Below are 19,765 nucleotides of genomic sequence, written 5' to 3' on the forward strand. Positions count from 1 at the left end.
AGGAATGCTGGTGAGGTAAGCTTTCTCATTCTGGAAAGAGATGAACTAAGGTTTGAATGTCTTAAGGGAACTTCTCAAATGTTAGACCCCTGGAAAATGGCAGAGGTGAATTTCTAAGTTCTCATTCCTTATTCTGCAGTACCATGTAGAAAGACACCAAGTATTAAGCATATGGAAAAGAAAGCCCAAAGCAGAAAGTGGAAAGCTGGAAGGCAGAAAAAATTAGAGACAGCAATATAAATACAAAGATACAGACACCTAGAGCAGATTCTAAGTCTGTGAGCAAAATTTTGTTAAACATTTCTTTCTGGTCTCAAAATTCTTTTTGCTGGGTTAGAGATTCACCCTAAATATTCCATAAGCAGTGCATGTTTATTTTAATTTTCTTTCTTGGATAATGAAGATAGATTTAGGCATGGTCTAGCTCTCATCTTAATTAACTAGTTGCATTTAAAATATGAGATAAAGGAAAACATATGTCAATTTTACAATTAATTCTTTTGACAGAGTTTCAACATGAGTAAACAAAAACTCAATTCCTTCCTAAATCAAGGAACAACAGGTAGGCAGAAGGAACTTGGGAGGTGATGCAAATACTACTCTGAAATGAATCTTTTTTTTTTTTAATCATCAAACTTTATGAACAAACAAAACAAAACAAAACTCTGTGTCATTTGGAATTTAACCTAACACACCCACCGCTGCCTAGTGTGTGGAAGGATTACTTAATTTGGTTTTTAAGGCCTAGTTTTCTTGTTTGAAAAAGAGTTATGAGTCAGGATCTCTCCTGAGCAGTTCAGAATCTGATTTTAATTTACAAAAATACCACATTTTCATGTTAATAACGATGTGTATTTAAGACATCTGTTTGAATGTCTGCAAATGTTAATTTACCAAGGGGGTGGGGAAGTAATCCAATAAAAAGCTGCTACATTCTTTTATGAATTAATATTATGGCTGTTTAATAGGTTCTTTACCAGAGTTCAAATTAAAATGAGGTCTTTTATCTTTATAGTGCCTGCACAGACACAGCTGTTCACAGTTAATATCGCAGATGAACTGTGCCTAATTGAAAATAAAAATGCAAATAAAAGAGCCCACAGTACGTCTGTGTAGGCCATGGGTACCCCAAAGAGCTCACAACAAGAGAGGCCTTGAGGTGCCCACCTAGAATTAACAAGTTAATACAAAGCATCCACTGTCACGTGGCAATTTACTTGTGGATGAAAGAGACTATGTGATAGCGAATTTAGTCCATAGAAACTCCATACAGTAAGGTTTTAATTTTCAGCTTGTCCATCAGCTCTCCTGGTTTAGTGGCTAGTTTTAAGTCATTGCCAAATGTTGTCAGATAGAACTTTCTGAAATGATGAAAATGTTCTATACCGAGCTATTCAATACTGTAGCCACTAGTCATGTGGCCACTGAGCACTTAATGTCATGTGTGACTGTGGAGGTGAATTTTAAATTAAATTAAATTAAACAGCACTCACTCTGGTTAGTGGATGAGGCAGATAGACACCTGAAAGCAGTTCCTATCTCTTTCTTTTCCTTGAGAGGCAGTATCTAGTGGTGATGTTAAAAGTCTAATTCTGGATCCAGACTGCTTGTTTCAAATCCCTAAGCTCCCATTTACCAGCTATACCCCATGTCCAAGGTAAGAGAAACCAAAGTAAGACAGTAGGTGTTGCGAGAGGGCATCAGAGGGCAGACACACTAAAACCATAATGACAGAAAACTAACCAATCTGATCATATGGACCACAGCCTTGTTTAACTCAATGAAACTAAGCCATGCCGTATGGGGCCAACCCAAGACGGGAGGGTCATGGTGGAGAGGTCTGACAGAATTTGGTCCACTGGAGAAGGGAATGGCAAACCACTTCAATATTCTTGCCTTGAGAACCCCATGAACAGTATGAAAAGGCAAAATGATAGGATACTGAAAGAGGAACTCCCCGGGTCGGTAGGTTCCCAATATGCTACTGGAGATCAGTGGAGAAATAACTTCAGAAAGAATGAAGGGGTGGAGCCAAAGCAAAAACAATATCCAGCTGTGGATGGAACTGGTGATAGAAGCAAGGTCCGATGCTGTAAAGAGTACTATTGCATAGGAACCTGGAATGTCAAGTCCATGAATCAAGGCAAATTGGAAGTGGTCAAACACGAGATGGCAAGAGTGAACGTCGACATTCTAGGAATCAGCGAACTAAAAGGGGCTGGACTGGGTGAATTTAACTCAGATGACCATTATATCTACTACTGTGGGCAGGAATCCCTTAGAAGAAATGGAGTAGCCATCATGGTCAAAAAAAGTCTGAAATGCAGTACTTGGATGCAATCTCAAAAACGACAGAATGATCTCTGTTTGTTTCCAAGGCAAACCATTCAATATCACGGTAATCCAAGCCTATGCCCCAACCAGTAACACTGAAGAAGCTGATGTTGAATGGTTCTATGAAGACCTACAAGGCCTTTTAGAACTAACACCCAAAAAAAGATGTCCTTTTCATTATAGGGGACTGGAATGTAAAAGTAGGAAGTCAAGAAACACCTGGAGTAACAGGCAAGTTTGGCCTTGGAGTACAGAATGAAGCAGGGCAAAGGCTAATAGAGTTTTGCCAGGGGAAAGCTCTGGTCATAGCAAACACCCTCTTCCAACAACACAAGAGAAGACTACACATAGACATCACCAGATGGTCAACACCGAAATCAGACTGATTATATTCTTTGCAGCCAAAGATGGAGAAGCTCTATACAGTCAGCAAAAACAAGACCAGGAGCTGACTGGCTCAGATCATGAACTCCTTATTGCTAAATTCAGACTGAAATTGAAGAAAATAGGGAAAACCACTAGACCATTCAGGTATGACAGAAATCAAATCCCTTATGATTTTACAGTGGAAGTGAGAAATAGGTTAAGGAACTAGATCTGATAGACAGAGTGCCTGATGAACTATGGACGGAGGTTCGTGACACTGTACAGGACACAGGGATCAAGACCATCCCCATGGAAAAAAAATGCAAAAAAGCAAAATGCATGTCTGAGGAGGCCTTACAAATAGCTGTGAAAAGAAGAGAAGTGAAAAGCAAAGGAGAAAAGGAAAGATATAAGCATCTGAATACAGAGTTCCAAAGAATAGCAAGGAGAGATAAGAAAGCCTTCCTCAGCAATCAATGCAAAGAAATAGATGAAAAAAACAGAATGGGAAAGACTAGACATCTCTTCAAGAAAATTAGAGATACCAAGGGAACATTTCATGCAAAGATGGGCACAATAAAGGACAGAAATGGTATGGACCTAACAGAGGCAGAAGATATTAAGAAGAGGTGGCAAGAATACACAGAAGATCTGTACAAAAAAGATCTTCATGACCCAGATAATCACGATGTTGTGATCACTGACCTAGAGCCAGACATCCTGGAATGTGAAGTCAAGTGGGCCTTAGAAAGCATCACTACGAACAAAGCTAGTGGAGGTGATGGTATTCCAGTTGAGCTATTCCAAATCCTGAAAGATGATGCTGTGAAAGTGCTGCACTCAATATGCCAGCAAATTTGGAAAACTCAGCAGTGGCCACAGGACTGGAAAAGGTCAGTTTTCATTCCAATCACAAAGAAAGGCAATGCCAAAGAATGCTCAAACTACTGCACAATTGCACTCATCTCACATGCTAGTAAAGTAATGCTCAAAATTCTCCAAGCCAGGCTTCAGCAATATCTGAACTGTGAAATTTCCAGATGTTCAAGTTGGTTTTAGAAAAGGCAGAGGAACCAGAGATCAAATTGCCAACATCCGCTGCATCATGGAAAAAGCAAGAGAGTTCCAGAAAAAACATCTATTTCTGCTTTATTGTTTATGCCAAAGCCTTTGACTGTGTGGATCCCAATAAACTGTGGAAAATTCTGAAAGAGATGGGAATACCAGACCACCTGACCTGCCTCTTGAGAAACCTGTATGCAAGTCAGGAAGCAACAGTTAGAACTGGACATGGAGCAACAGACTGGTTCCAAATAGGAAAAGGAGTTCGTCAAGGCTGTATATTGTCACCCTGCTTATTTAACTTATATGCAGAGTACCTCATGAGAAACGCTGGGCTGGAGGAAGCACAAGCTGGAATCAAGATTGCCAGGAGAAATATGAATAACCTCAGATATGCAGATGACACCACCCTTATGGCAGAAAGTAAAGAGGAACTAAAAAGCCTCTTGATGAAAGTGAAAGTGGAGAGTAAAAAAGTTGGCTTAAAGCTCAACATTCAGAAAACGAAGATCATGGCATCTGGTCCTATCACTTCATGGGAAATAGATGGGGAAACAATGGAAACAGTGTCAGACTTTATTTTGGGGGGATCCAAAATGACTGCAGATGGTGACTGCAGCCATGAAATTAAAAGATGCTTACTCCTTGGAAGGAAAGGTATGACCAACCTAGATAGTATATTGAAAAGCAGGGATATTACTTTGCCAACAAAGGTCCATCTAGTCAAGGCTATGGTTTTTCCTGTGGTCATGTATGGATGTGAGAGTTGGACTGTGAAGAAGGCTGAGCGCCAAAGAATTGATGCTTTTGAACTGTGGTGTTGGAGAAGACTCTTGAGAGTCCCTTGAACTGCAAGGAGGTTCAACCAGTCCATCCTAAAGGAGATCAGTCCTGGGTGTTCAGTGGAAGGACTGATGCTAAAGCTGAAACTCCAGTACTTTGGCCACCTCATGCGAAGAATTGACTCATTGGAAAAGATTTTGATGCTGGGACGGTTTGGGGGTGGGAGGAGAAGGGGATGACAGAGGATGAGATGGCTGGATGGCATCACCAACTCGATGGACATGAGTTTGAGTGAACTCTGGGAGTTGTTGATGGACAGGGAGGCCTGGCGTGCTGTGATTCATGGGGTCACAAAGAGTCAGACATGACTGAGCGACTGAACTGAACTGAACTGAATCTTGTGGAACTTACTTAACCTTCAGCGCCCAGCTTCCTCACCTAGAAAATGGGCATAGTGATAATATTAAAGGCATCTAGTATAAGTGAAAATGCCTAGCTGATAATATGCATTCAATATACATTAATGGTTTTCTTGAGGATTTAGATGAATCCACAAATGCATAAAGCACTGCCTTTAGTGAGCATTTCATTGGAGACTGTGTCCTGTAGCTTCACCATGATGTCATGTGGATGTGTATTCTGATGAATTTAGTTTATATGTGACCAAGTTCAGGTACTTCTATCATGACTCCATTCAGAAAATGGAGAAAGGAAGCAAGAATGAATTCAAAAAAATTTTGCTGAGGCTATCATGCACTAGACCTAATTCTAAATGTTTTTGATAAAAATAAGTAAACATGGATTCGACTCTCAAGAAACTTTTAGTGCAGATTGTAGAAACACAAGGATTAAAGATACAAATGAAGCAGATTTTCAGGGAAGAAATGTCAATATCAGTAAGCTCCTGAGTTTGAAGAGCCAAAGGATTCCTAGTTAATACTCAAAACCTCTTGGCCTTATCCTGTAAGTCTGCTCAGAAGGGAAGAAGGAGGGGTTGGAAGGAATGCAAGACTATTAATGAGCCACTGGAGGTTCCTTATTCTGGACTAGATACAGATGTTTACATATACAGTATCACCTTCTAATAGCATCACCCAAGGTCTGAAGCCAGACTACCTGGGTTCAAATCTTGGCTCTGCCACTTTTTCCTTTCTGTGCCTCCACTTCCTCATCTGTCAAATAGGAATAAGATTTCCCATTGAAATCAAATTTGCCATTGAAATCAAATGGCAATGATTTCAAGGGGTTGTGATACAGATGAAATAAATATAAGCAAAGTTTAGGGCAGGGCATGGCGTGGCATTCAAAGCAAATCGTTTTTCTTCTATTTCTCGGCAGCAAGGTCGGGTGGGGGAGATGGATGTTAGGTGACTAGCACTCTCCTGTAGCGTAGAAGGTCGTTGCTGTATTATTTTTTCAGTTACTAAGTCGTGTCTGACTCTGTGACCCCATGAATTATAGCCCACCAGTCTCCTCTTTTGATGGGGTTTTCCAGGTGAGAACCCTAGAGTAGGTTGCCATTTCCTCATTCAGGGGATCTTCCTGACCCACGGATTAAACCTGCATCTCCTATATTAGCAGATGAATTCTTTACCAGTGAGCCACCAGCCTGACCTGGAAGGTTACTGAGGCTTTTTCAGCATGATTGAAATTCTAGGTTACAGAATCACAGATTAGTGCTGGAAATGATGTTAGAAATACATAGCCTCGAACATCCTTTTTTTTGCATTTCTTTTTCTTGGGGATGGTCTTGATCCCTGCCTCCTGTACAATGTCATGAACCTCCATCTATAGTTCTTCAGACACTCTATCAGATCTAATCCCTTGAATCTATTTGTCACTTGCACTATATAATCATAAGGGATTTGATTTAGGTCATACCTGAATGGTCTAATGGTTTTCCCTACTTTCTTCAACTTAAGTCTGAAGTTGGCAATAAGGAGTCCATGATCCAAGCCACAGTCAGCTCCTGGTCTTGTTTTTGCTGACTGTATAGAGGTTCTAAATCTTTTACTGAAAAGAATATAATCAATCTGATTTCAGTATTGACCATCTGGTGATGTCCATCTGTAGAGTCTTCTCTTGTGTTGTTGGAAGAGGGTGTTCACTAGGACCAGTGTGTTCTCTTGGCAAAACTCTATTAGCCTTTGCCCTGCTTCATTCTGTACTCCAAGGCCAAATTTGCCTGCTACCGCAGGTATTTCTTGACTTCCTACTTTTGCATTCCAGTCCCCTATGATGAAAAGGACATCTTTTTGAGGTATTAGTTCTAGAAAGTCTTGTATGTCTTCATAGAACGGTTCAACTTAAGCTTCTTCAGCTTTATTGGTCGAGGCATAGACTAGGATTACTGTGATATTGAATGGTTTGCCTTGGAAATGAACAGAGATCATTCTTTCATTTTTGAGATTTCATCAAAGTACTGCATTTCGGACTTTTTTGTTGATCATGATGGCTACTCCATTTCTTCTTAGGGATTTGTGTCCACAGTAGTAGATATAATGATCATCTTGGTTAAATTCATCCATTCCAGTCCATTTTAGTTCGCTGATTCCTAAAATGCCTTACAAATAGCTGTGTAAAGAGAGAAGTGAAAGGCAAAGGAGAAAAGGAAAGATATACCCATTTGAATGCAGAGTTCCAAAGAATAGCAAGGAGAGAAATGAAAGCCTTCCTCAGTGATCAATGCAAAGAAATAGAGGAAAACAACAGAATGGGAAAGACTAGAGATCTCTTCAAGAAAATTAGAGATACAAAGGGAACATTTCATGCAAGGGTGGGCACAACAAAGGACAGAAATTATATGGACTTAACAGAAGCAGAAGACACTAAGAGGTGGCAAGAAAACACAGAAGAACTATACAAAAAAGATCTTCATGACCCAGATAATCATGATGGTGTGATCACTCACCTAGAGCCAGACATCCTGGAATGTGAAGTCAAATTGACCTTAGGAAGCATCACTATGAACAAAGCTAGGAGGTGATGGAATTCCAGTTGAGCTATTTCAAATCCTAAAAGATGATGCTGTGAAAGTGCTGCACTCAATATGCCAGCAAATTTGGAAAACTCAGCAGTGGCCACAGGACTGGAAAAGGTCAGTTTTCATTCCAATCCCAAAGAAAGGCAATGCCAAAGAATGCTCAAACCAGCGCACAATTGCACTCATCTCACACGCTAGTAAAGTAATGCTCAAAATTCTCCAAGCCAGGCTTCAGCAATATCTGAACTGTGAACTTCCTGATGTTCAAGTTGGTTTTAGAAAAGGCAGAGGAACCAGAGATCAAATTTCCAACATCCGCTGGATCATGAAAAAAAGCAAGAGAGTTCCAGAAAAAACATCTATTTCTGCTTTATTGACTATGCCAAAGCCTTTGACTGTGTGGATCCCAATAAACTGTGGAAAATTCTGAAAGAGATGGGAATACCAGACCACCTGACCTGCCTCTTGAGAAATCTGTATGCAGGTCAGGAAGCAACAGTTAGAACTGGACATGGAACAACAGACTGGTTCCAAATAGGAAAAGGAGTACGTCAAGGCTGTGTATTGTCACCCTGCTTATTTAACTTATATGCAGAGTACATCATGAGAAACGCTGGTCTGGAAGAAGCACAAGCTGGAATCAAGATTGCAGGGAGAAATATGAATAACCTCAGATATGCAGATGACACCACCCTTATGGCAGAAAATGAAGAGCCTCTTGATGAAAGTGAAAGAGGAGAGTGAAAAAGTTGGCTTAAAACTCAACATTCAAAAAAACTAAGATCATGGCATTTGGTCCTACCACTTCATGGCAAATAGATGGAGAAACAGTGGAAACAATGAGAGAGTTTATTTTGGGGGGATCCAAAATCACTGCAGATGGTGACTGCAGCCATGAAATTAAAAGATGCTTGCTCCTTGGAAGAAAAGTTATGACCAACCTAGATAGCATATTCAAAAGCAGAGACATTACTTGCCAACAAAGGTCTATCTAATCAAAGATATGGTTTTTCCAGTTGTCAGGTATGGATGTGAGAGTTGGACTATAAAGAAAGCTGAGTGCTGAGGAACTGATGCTTTTGAATTGTGGTGTTGGAGCAGACTTTTGAGAGTCCATTGGATATTCTAAAGGAAATCAGTCCTGAATATTCATTGGAAGGACTGCTGTTGAAGCTGAAACTCCAATACTTTGGCCACCTGATGCAAAGAAGTGACTCATTTGAAAAGACCCTGATGTTATGAAAGATTGAAGGCAGGAGGTGAAGGAGTCAACAGAGGATGAGATGGTTGGATGGCATCACCGACTCTATGGACATGAGTTTGAGTAAGCTCTGGGTGTTGATAATGGATAGGGAGGCCTGGTGTGCTGCAGTCCATGGGGTCGCAAAGAGTTGGACATGACTGTGCGACTGAACTGAAGTGAACTGAACCTTCCTTTTAGCCAGATGAAGAAGGTAAATTCTGAGATTAAATGCTCTACTTTGGGTTATATCTGTGGCACAGTCAGTCCTTCAGGACTACTGTGAATTTAATATAAAACCTATCCATCTAGTATGCATCCGTTAAGTTTAACAGCATGCGAGAAGTCAATGGTTCATTGAATCTATTTTCTCTTTTTTTTTAAAGATAGTCCCTGAATATTACAATTTTATTTAAGGCTGTTATTTCTGTAAGTAAAACAAAACAAAAAGTATAAGTTTCAGTTCCCAAAGAGTATTTGAAAACTTTGTTTTTAAGAATACTATCTGGCCCTTACCTTGATTGCCTTATAAATCTAGTATCTTCTTGAATCACTTTGTGATCACAATGTTTAACTGCATCACTTTGAGGTACTTACAAGGTATGCTCTGTCTGTTGTGCTACTGGTTTTGGGTGTCTATAAAGTAACAACTACATACCCTGATTAATCATAGTAAGGCAAGGTAACAAGCAGTGGTCAGGCAATGTTCTTTGACTAATGCTCTTAGTATGAAAATGTCTATATATTTCCACATAACCCATGAGTCAGAGAGACATCCAAAGGTGTTTTGGTTCATACCAGCATCACATCTCCCTCCAGTTTTCCCAGGTGGGCAGAGGCATTTTCCAGTTACTGGGTGGCAGGAGCTTTCTCTTTCACAATCACAAAGTTGATGGCAATTGTCTCCAAACATTCCAGCTAAACATTCTATCCAGGAAAGAGAAATGCTGAAAAATTAACTCCTTGAGCTCTCACTGATGCACCTAAGTTGAGATTTAAGATAGTTTCTTTCTTTTTTTTTTTGTTCTGTAAAAGCATAGTGGGAAGATAAAATGAGATTATTTGGTTGGAAGAAGGGAGGAAAGTTCTGGAATGAAGCTTCATTTTATACACAGGTTCATACTTGTACCTTAAAATTGACTTACTTCAACACTGGTTTGCACCTGTTAGAATGACGGAGAAGGCAGTGGCACCCCACTCCAGTACTCTTGCCTGGAAAATCCCATGGATGGAGGAGCCTGAAAGGCTGCAGTCCATGGGATCGCTGAGGGTCGGTCACAACTGAGCGACTTCACGTTCACTTTTCACTTTCATGCATTGGAGAAGGAAATGGCAAGCCACTCCAGTGTTCTTGCCTGGAGAATCCCAGGGATGGGGGAGCCTGGTGGGCTGCCATCCACTGGGTCTCACAGAGTCGGACACTACTGAAGCGACTTAGCAGCAGCAGCAGCAAGCTTTTTGAAGACAGAAATTTAAGGAATGAGACTGAGTCATCCAGCCAAGTACATTACTTTAAGTGTTGTTGTTTTATTGCTAAGTTGTGTCTGACTCTTTTGTGACCCCATGGACTGTAGCCTGCCAGGCTCCTCTGTCCATGGGATTTCCCAGCAAGAATACTGAGTGGGTTGCCATTTGCTTCTCCCAGGGATCTTCCCGACCCAGGGATGGAACCTGTGTCTTCTGCATTGGCAGGCAGATTCTTTACCACTGAGCCACCAGGGAGGCATTACTTTAGTTTTCCTTATAATGCTATTTATTTATTTACCGTTTCTCCAGAAGATGGTAAGCTTCACTATATTCCCAGGCTTTAAATAGCAAGCAGGTAATATGTGTACATTTTTTCAAATTGTTACATGATAAATGAATAAGTGAATAAAGCATGGACAAGAGATACTATATGTAAAGTTCTAGTGACCTATGTGAATAAGATATGGAACTAATATATAGTTCCTTCTTTAAGATAAGAACTTTGATTTACATAAAGTCAAATGACCACTATCATTCTATTATCTTTATAATTATTGGGGTTGCTGTAACCATATGCACAAGAGCAAACATAGTAGAAACTAAAATGAAACTTGGAATTATTTATTGAAACCTGTGTGGTTCTGTATTGTTTTGAATGGACCAGGGCTTAATAATATTTTATTTCAAACTGAGTAGCCCACTTTCTCACCTATATATCTTCATCCACATTCATGGCTGCTATTTCTTCTGCCTAGTTCACATCTTAAACATTTTCATAAAGCCCTTGAATCTGTTTCACTGAACTAAATGCATGTCATCCTTTTCAAAGCATTTAATGAAATATTTCTCATTCAAAGCAGAATTCTTTTCCATTGAAGACTAACTGCTTTAGTGGTGTTTTGAGATCCTAAATAGTTTCATTTAGGGCAGAATAAAAATTTTGACCAATCAGTAATAAAATCAGGACTCATTTTACTGCTTGTAAGAGTGAATTCTTGTCACTTTAATGTCCACATCAGAAGCTCAGGTGATTATTCCATGTTTGAGATTCAGGTTTACATGTTTCCCATCAGATGGAAAGATCTCACAGTCACACAGAATTCCCACATTCAATGCTTAAAAACACTCTGGCTATACCTTTTTCACACTGGTTGCCATGGAAACCTGCTGGGCAAATGCACTGTCCACTGGCTGCATCACAACTGGCTCCATTTTTGCAGTCACAAATGTGAGCACAGTTCAAACCATAAAATCCAGGAAGGCATGCTAGAAAATGGAAATGTCAAAACACTATTTTGGCTTTAAGAATAAATAAGGGAAAAATCAAAGGGTATACTCTAGGTAATCTCTTTCCCAGGACCAAAGAAAGAGAAAAGAGGCACAAGAACTGGAAAGCAAGGAAAAATTACATGGAGAAGCATAGTGACAGTACTTTAGTCATGCAGATATGTGAATATATCAGTGCCATTCTCAACCAGTAGTCTAGAAAAGTCCACAAGAAAATGTAAGATATCTTCAAGTAGATAAAGTTGATTTGCTGTAATGTGTTATAGTCTGACAAAGACTTCATCAAAACCCTCTAATAACCTAAACACCTAAAATAGCAGTGTTTTCTAACTTCAGATCCAGGCTAACTTTAGTGAGAATTTAAAATTCTTTAAATAAATAAGAGACTATCCGTGGAAGGTGATTCATATAGCTCTTGGTATTTGAAGTCCTGGGGATAGACAATGGAAGGGGATATAAAGAAAACAGGAGAGGAAAAAGAGGAAGAAAGTAAATAATGGAGAACATGATGTATATGTATGGAGTAAGTTAACATCTTATGAAGTCATGTTTTAAAGTCAGCGAAATTTAATCTTTAAAAAATTTATTTAGATAGCCCATAGACATATAATGTAGAACTGTTTCTTAGCAAGTTCAATGCAATCTGTTTTTCCTCCATGGTTGGAGATATTTTTGTGGCTGAACATCAGAAGTAATTGGTTTATATACCATGTGGTCCAACATCAGAAGTAATTGGTTTAGATGCCATGTGGTCCAAGCAAATGCACTCCTTGGAATGCTAAAATTGTCCTCTGCCCAGGGAGATGCTCAGCCTGAGGGAGGTATGTGAGAGCTAATTTTGACAGCAGGCAAAGGATTCTCATTTATTACTTGGGTTTTGTCTATGGTTACCAGTGGGAACAGAAGGGGTATGCAATTTCCTTTTCCTTCAATTATCCACTCTCTCTTTCGCTCCCTCTCACTCTTGCTCTTCACAATTTCTTCCTCTCTCTGTGTCCCCCAACCCTCCTTCCCAGGCACCTAGAGTTGGATTTGCCTAGGCTTCAAGTGTGTGACACTTCAGCATAAATGGAGTTACTCAGGATATATTCAACATCAGAGAAAAACTGACATCAGAGAGCAGAAAAAGAAGGTAAAACCAAAAAGAGATGAGGAATGAATTATTTTGTATGATATACAGTCTTCCATCTTCGAATCTCATTTTAACTCTTAAAAAATGAAGATATAGTGCAAGGTTTCTTTTGTTTGATCTTATTTAATTGCTGTTGACAATACATTAAAAAAAATCAAATCTCCTCTGTCCATGGGTATTCTCCAGGCAAGAATACTGGAGTGGGTTGCCATACCCTCCTCCAGGGGATCTTCCCAACCCAGAGATCCCCAGGTCTCCCGCATTACAGGCAGATTCTTTAATTCTTTACTGACTAAGCCACCAGAGAAGCCCAGGGATATTGGAGTGGGTAGCCTATCTCTTCTCCAAGGGATATTCCTGACCCAGGAATCAAACTGGGGTTTCCTGCATTGCAGGCAGACTTTTTTTTTTTAACCAGCTGAGCTACCAGGGAAGCCTCCTTTATCTCCCCTATTTTAATTATTTAAAAAAAACTGAGCTCATAAATGTTGGTTTGCTCAACTTTTCCTTTTGTCTAAATGATATTATCATTCTTCCAGGTCCATCGGCTTAGAACTTTAGAGTTATCTTTGACTTCCCTGGTGGCTCAGACAGTGAAGTGTCTTGCTTAAAATGCGGGAGAGCTGGGTTCGATCCCTGAGTCGGGAAGATCCTCTGGAGAAGGAAATGGCAACCCACTCCAGTACTCTTGCCTGGAAAATCCCATGGACAGAGGAGCATGGTAGACTATAGTCCATGGGGTCGCAAAGAGTTGGACATGACTGAGTGACTTCACTTCACTTCACTTTGATTCCTACATCTTCCTCACCTGTATGTCCAAATCAATTGCCAAAATACAGTCAATTGCTCTTCCAATATACTTTTCTATTCATCCATTTACATTTTGATCCCAGAATAGATTTTTGAAATCCTAGATCATCACTATAGCTTCCTGTGTGGACACAATCAATGGCTACTTTTCCTAATAATTAATAATGTATCTACTTTATAGATTTCTTTCACCAGAGGGATGTCCCTTGTCTGCTCAAAATCTTCCTTGCTACCCTACTGTAAACAGGAGGAAATTTGTGGGCCTTGAATAGATACTGTTTTTCCCTCTTCTGTATCTCTTATTCCAATATTGAAAACAAAAAAAAACTACATGATGTTTACTTTCATATACCTTAACCCAAGAAACATCAGAGTGCTGGCAATAATTCTAAACCTAGAAAGGGTTAGTAGAATTTGTTTCTGTGAAATATGTTTTATAGAACCTAAAGACAGGTTGAAACAAGTGGAAACGATTTTAAATGTTGTTAATATCACTGTGCTGTGTTTAGTCGCCGAGCTGTGTCTGAGTCTTTGTGACCCCACAGACTGTAGTCTGCCAGGCTCCTCTGTCTATGGGGATTCTCCAGGCAAGAATATTGGAATGGGTTGCCATTTCCTTCTCCAGGGGATCTTCCCAACCCAGGGATCCAATCCAGGTCTCCTGCATTGAAGGTGGATTCTCTACCATCTGAGCCACCAACTACAGAGGCTTTAAAAAAGACTTGATTTGTAAGTAATTACTGTTCATCAGCTTTTACAATGTGCACGCATGTGTGCATGCTAAGTAGCTTCAGCAGGTCCAGCTCTGTAACCCTATGGACTGTAGCCCACGAGTCTCCTCTGTCTGTGGGATTCTCCAGGCAAGAATACTGAAGTGGGTTGCCATGCCCTCCTCCAGGGGATCATCCCGACCCAGGGATCAAACCCACATCTCTTATGTCTCCTGCATTGGGAGGCAGGTAATTGCCCACTAGTGCCACCTGTGAAGCCTTTTACAACATGCCTCAGTGCTGCATGCTTCCAAGTATTTAATCCTAATGATGACCTTTTAAGGCGAGTTTATTATTATCTTCATTTTATACACTATAAAAATGGAAACTTATGAAAATTTTGTTTATACATATTTTATATGGCAGAGGCAGGCCATATACAACTAATTCCAGAGACTAAGCTCTCACATCTTAATCTCTTAGCTGTATTGTCCATCAGGGTTCTCTGATGTCAAAGACAAATTATGGCAGAATTCTCCATTTTCCTAGTTTAGTTGAAAATATAGAGTCCAAATGAAAAAATGATATAAAGAAATATCAGTATATTCTAAAAGACCAACAGCTGACTCCAATGCATGTGTCTGCCTGTGTCTACTGTAGATAATCATAGAACCACAGACATTTTTTAAAGCATCTATTCTGAAACAAATAAAGAAGTTCAATTACTTCATCATCATGATAGTTCTCAGCACCTAGAACTTAAATTAGAGCTATAAAATACATTGCAAGAATAAACATTAAAATATTAACAGCTTATCTAGTTTGATATAATGTGAATGTATTATTTTATGATTTAAAAATATTTTTTTAAACTTAACATCATAACATGCCCACTCATTTTCTCTGTTTACCATGCTCACAGTCTCTTCCATGGTAACCAGGGAGGCATTCACATCTTCCAGAAAACCTATTGCAAACTCCATTGTTCTGACACGTGCAATTAAAATGGCAGCCTGGACCATAATAACCAGGAAGACATTCTGAAAGAGAAACCACACGACCAATAACTCTAGTTAAGACAATTGAACCTGTAATGAATTTGAAGACAGAAATAAACAGTACAATTAATGAAAAAGACAGACAAATCATTAGCCAATGTGATCAAGATAAAAGAGGAAAAGTACAAATACACACTTTTTTTAAAAAATGTGCAATGATCATCAAAAGGAATCAATATAAAAAGTATACTACAAATAAATACAAAAACCTAAATGAAATGGAAAAGTTACAGAAGACAACTTACCAACATTTTCCTAATTTGAAGCAGAAAACCTAGATAAGCTAGTTATAACAGAAAAACAATAGAGAAAATAGAAAACAGCTCCAATTAAAAAAAAAAATAGCCACTCCTGAGCTTCACAGGTAAATCCTATAAAGTTTTACAGTTCAGATCATCACCTTATTACTTATATATATTCTAGAGCATTGAAAAGGAAGGAAAATTCCAAATAGATTTTATTATGTGAGTATAACATCAATTCCAAAACCCCCCCAAAAAATGCACAAAACACTATACTTCAATTTTACTTATGATATTCATGCCAAATTCATAAAAGTACACAGAAGCCAATAGCATATTATAAAGTAATATATCACAACTAATATTTATTCTAAGAATATAAGGTTATGTAATATTAAAAAATTATTTGATAAATCCATCATACTTATCAGCCTAAAGAAAAAAATCATATTACTAGTTTCATAAATGCAGAAGAAACATTTGAATAATAGTCATTTAAAATTCAGTAAAATGATGACTAAATTAAAAAATTAATAGCTATGTCATAATATGAATATTAAAATTCAGTGTTTTACTTTATTGGGGAACAAAAAGCTTACACAAATGGAAAGATAGACCATGTTTGTTCTTGGATAAGATGAATTAATATCAGAAATATGCTAATTCTCCCTAAAACAATGATTCTCCCCGAGGACAATAAAACAGTGGGAAAAAAACTGATTTTTTTTTTTCCTGCATCTGGATGATTTGGTTATAAATTTCATTTTGAAGGACAAATTAACAAGAATAGCACCAGGAAATCCCCAAAAAAGGAAAGTAATGAAGGGTGGCTAGCTCTGTCGATATCAAATACATATAATAAAGACTTCCTAATAAAAACACTATTGTATTTTCACATAAACAGATCAATAGAGTGGATCATCAGGAACTATATCTAACTGCATATTAATGTTTAGTTGTCAATGAAGCCTGCATCTCAAATCAGTGGGAGAGAGAGACTTGTGTGATAACTGAACAGCCACATAAGGGGGAAATGAATCTATTCCTCACACCATACACCAAGAAAAATATTTTTAATTGATCAGAGAATTGCATGTAAAAAATGGTGTCATATGAGTCCTAAAAGAAAACATGGCTGAATTCTTTTAAAACTTGAGAATGGGGAGTCCATCCCTAATTAAGACTCAACATTTTACAAAATAGAGAAAAGATGGTTTTATAACAAAAAAAGAAAACAAAATCTTTTTGAATCATGCATAATCTATAATTCAAAGATGCTCTTAATAAAGCACATCACCTGGGACTCATACTTTTGTATCGTCAGTCCTCTTGAGGAATGTGGGCTGAATCCATAACTGGCTGTACCCAAGAGAATGTGGTGAAAATGATGATAGATCACGTCTATGTCTTAGGAAGACCTGACAACTTCTGTTTTAAGATGTCAGCTGTTATGTAAGAAGCCCAGTAATCTTGGAGAAAAAAGCCTTGCAGTGATGAGAGTGGCCAAGACTGTGCACCACATAGACCCTGAGCTCACCTCCTCCCCTGGGCGCATCGAAATGACAACTATTTACAGTATAAGTAGGCAATTTATAGAAAAAGAAATGCAGAAGTTCCTTAGCCATCAGAGAGGATGCTAAACATTATTCATAATAATAACAATGAATATGAAAACTCCACTAATATAATCAGATCAGATCAGTCGCTCAGTCGTGTCCGACTCCTTGCGACCCCATGAATCGCTGCACGCCAGGCCTCCCTGTCCATCACCAACTCCTGGAGTTCACTCAGACTCACGTCCATCAAGTCAGTGATGCCATCCAGCCGTCTCATCCTCTGTCGTCCCCTTCTCCTCTTGCCCCCAATCCCTCCAGCATCAGAGTCTTTTCCAATGAGTCATGCATATTATACTCTTTTGATAACCATGTATTGCTTATGAGGATGAAATATGATATAATCTCCCATGAGAGAGAATTTGTCCATATGTTACAAGGTTACATTTGTATTTACCCCATGACTCAGTAACTCTTGTATATGTTTGAAATGTTCCATAATAAAAGGTTTAAATGATAGAATCAGAAGTTAAAATATCCCACATCCCCAAATGCTTGAGGGTTATCTAACTTAAAACCAAAAATAAAATCAAGAGCACATCTATTCTACACAAAATGCTATTATTCTGCTTTAGGAGTCCTGAGTATCACAATGTTGATAGGAGCTATCTCCCATGAATTAAGAGAGGAGATCCATGGTTTTAAAAAGTCCATGAAAATTGGTCTTCCTTGAATGTTGGTTTTAGATGGGCTGTCATTTCAGTGTCATCATCCTCACTTTCAGATGGGAAACTACTGGGGAGATGTTGTGAATGTCCTTATGGCCCAGAGCATGGTATCAGCAAAGCAGGAATTAGCATAAGGGCTTATGCAATCCCATTGCAAGGTACTTTCACTTGCACTGTGCTGCCAAGTTTCATGACAGTCAAATGAGTGGTGAAAGATGGTGGGTAATTACCCCCATTATGAGAGCACATCATAGTCCCAGGTCTAAGGAGCCAGAGATCCCATAGTTGGAACCACCTCAGTATAAGTTCACTGTGGATTATTTTTCACTCAGGGGGCCCCAAGGTTAGGCCCCAAGAACAGTGTTCTCATCCATACTGTATCTTACTACCCTTTCTCAATGTTCTGAAAAACACAACACTATCTTCTTAAAAGAGTGTGCTCTAATTAGGTGCGTGCTTTCCAATGCTGTACAAAATAATTAACTGTGGTTTGAAAAGCAAACACTAGAATAACTATCGATATTTATTTTTATCCATTCATTATCAACTTTTCTAATGTGGAGCAGCACATGAATATCACTTCTAAATAAAAGTACATTTATGGTGGTACATGATTAAACTTCTCCTGAGGATGTACAGTTTCAAGACCTCTGGTCCCAGAGTCCTTCTCATCACCCTTTGAAGCTGGGCCCACTCCTGATGTGAGCTGGGTCTGCCCAGGGCCCCGCATCCTGTGCCCTGCCCACCTCAAGAACTGGCTGGACGGGGAGTGGGATTTAGGTCTCACAGGAGCTCTTTCACATTAATACTATTTCAATTACTTAAGAGTTTAAGAGTTTTCATGTGGTATTCCGGTAACAAGGTAACAAAATCAACTGGTATTAACATAACATTATTTTTATTAGAAATGTAATCATAAACTATAAACAACTTGCATAAATGTATTGGAAAATAGCCCTTTCACAGATTTCTACTGTATTTTGTCAGTGAATGGCAGTATGCTGTAGATTTTATTGAATAAAAGAAGGTAGTAATCAACTTACCTTTTTCACAATAATCTCCTGTCCATCCAAGGGCGCAGGTACAGCTTCCATCTACAGGATTGCAAAGGCCACCATTTTTACAGGTGCATTTTAGCTCACAATTTGGGCCATATTTTGTTGGAGGACATACTGTAGTAAAAATTCAAAAAATCAAACTAAGTAAAAATGTCATGCAAGTAAATATTTTTCTCGGCTTCAGAGAGACTAATCAAATCCATATAGCAAAATCATTTTTTAAAAATACTCAAAGCAAACAACCACTCAGATGTATCCTTCAGGTAGTAAGCACATCAATGTCATTCATTCATATTTTCATCCACTCCATAAATATTTATTGAGCTTATAACTTTGTGCCTGGTATACTTTGGGAACTGGAGATGTTCTATGAAAAACAGAGATCGATCTTAGATTAGTGACGGGAGATTTTATGTATTTAATCCCATAATTGATAAAGATGCATTAGTGCTGAAATGTGAAGAGCACTTCAGTACAAAGTGGTAGGTGACACAAACAAAAATGTACTGGCAAGAGGAGTTAAGATACACACGAGTGAAGCTAACCAGACATAAGGGAAATTGAGGCTTCATTGTCAGAGGGAAAATAATTGAATGATGGGAAGTGCCACCAGTGGGAGAGTAACCATTACTCACATTTATTTTGTTTTGCCATGAAGAATATGGGCCCAACATAGGCAATGAATATGCTTTTTTTTTTTCAGGAAAACTCAAAATCCATATTTTATATGAAATCATCTAATATTTGAAAGTTGGCAACTAATTAAAATTGTTTTATAGCACTGTGGAAGCCAAAACTATGTCAGCCAATTCAAACACATTTGTGGCTAGATTTGGCCAAAGGCCCACCATTTATACCCTCTAGTTTATAATAGCTTTACATAATGATATTTTCCACATGAATTATCTCATTTAATGCTTATACATATTTCTCTGATGTGGGTAACAGTATT

At 38.7% G+C, this 19,765-nt stretch overlaps 1 protein-coding gene across 1 annotated transcript in view; it reads right to left on the reverse strand.

The window, feature by feature from the left end:
• The window catches only part of LOC133252773 (EGF-like and EMI domain-containing protein 1), a gene marked incomplete at its 5' end in the record, with an annotated part of 608,340 nt that overhangs the window by 1,968 nt on the left and 586,607 nt on the right, over positions 1-19,765 (reverse strand). The window contains 4 exons of the mRNA XM_061425692.1: positions 9,567-9,695; positions 11,373-11,501; positions 15,086-15,214; positions 18,799-18,927. Coding sequence (XP_061281676.1) covers positions 9,567-9,695; positions 11,373-11,501; positions 15,086-15,214; positions 18,799-18,927 — 516 coding nt within the window. The remainder of the gene's footprint in view (positions 1-9,566; positions 9,696-11,372; positions 11,502-15,085; positions 15,215-18,798; positions 18,928-19,765) is intronic.

This window comes from Bos javanicus, chromosome 1 (genome assembly GCF_032452875.1).
Source record: "Bos javanicus breed banteng chromosome 1, ARS-OSU_banteng_1.0, whole genome shotgun sequence".
Classification (NCBI taxonomy): Eukaryota; Metazoa; Chordata; class Mammalia; order Artiodactyla; family Bovidae; genus Bos; species Bos javanicus.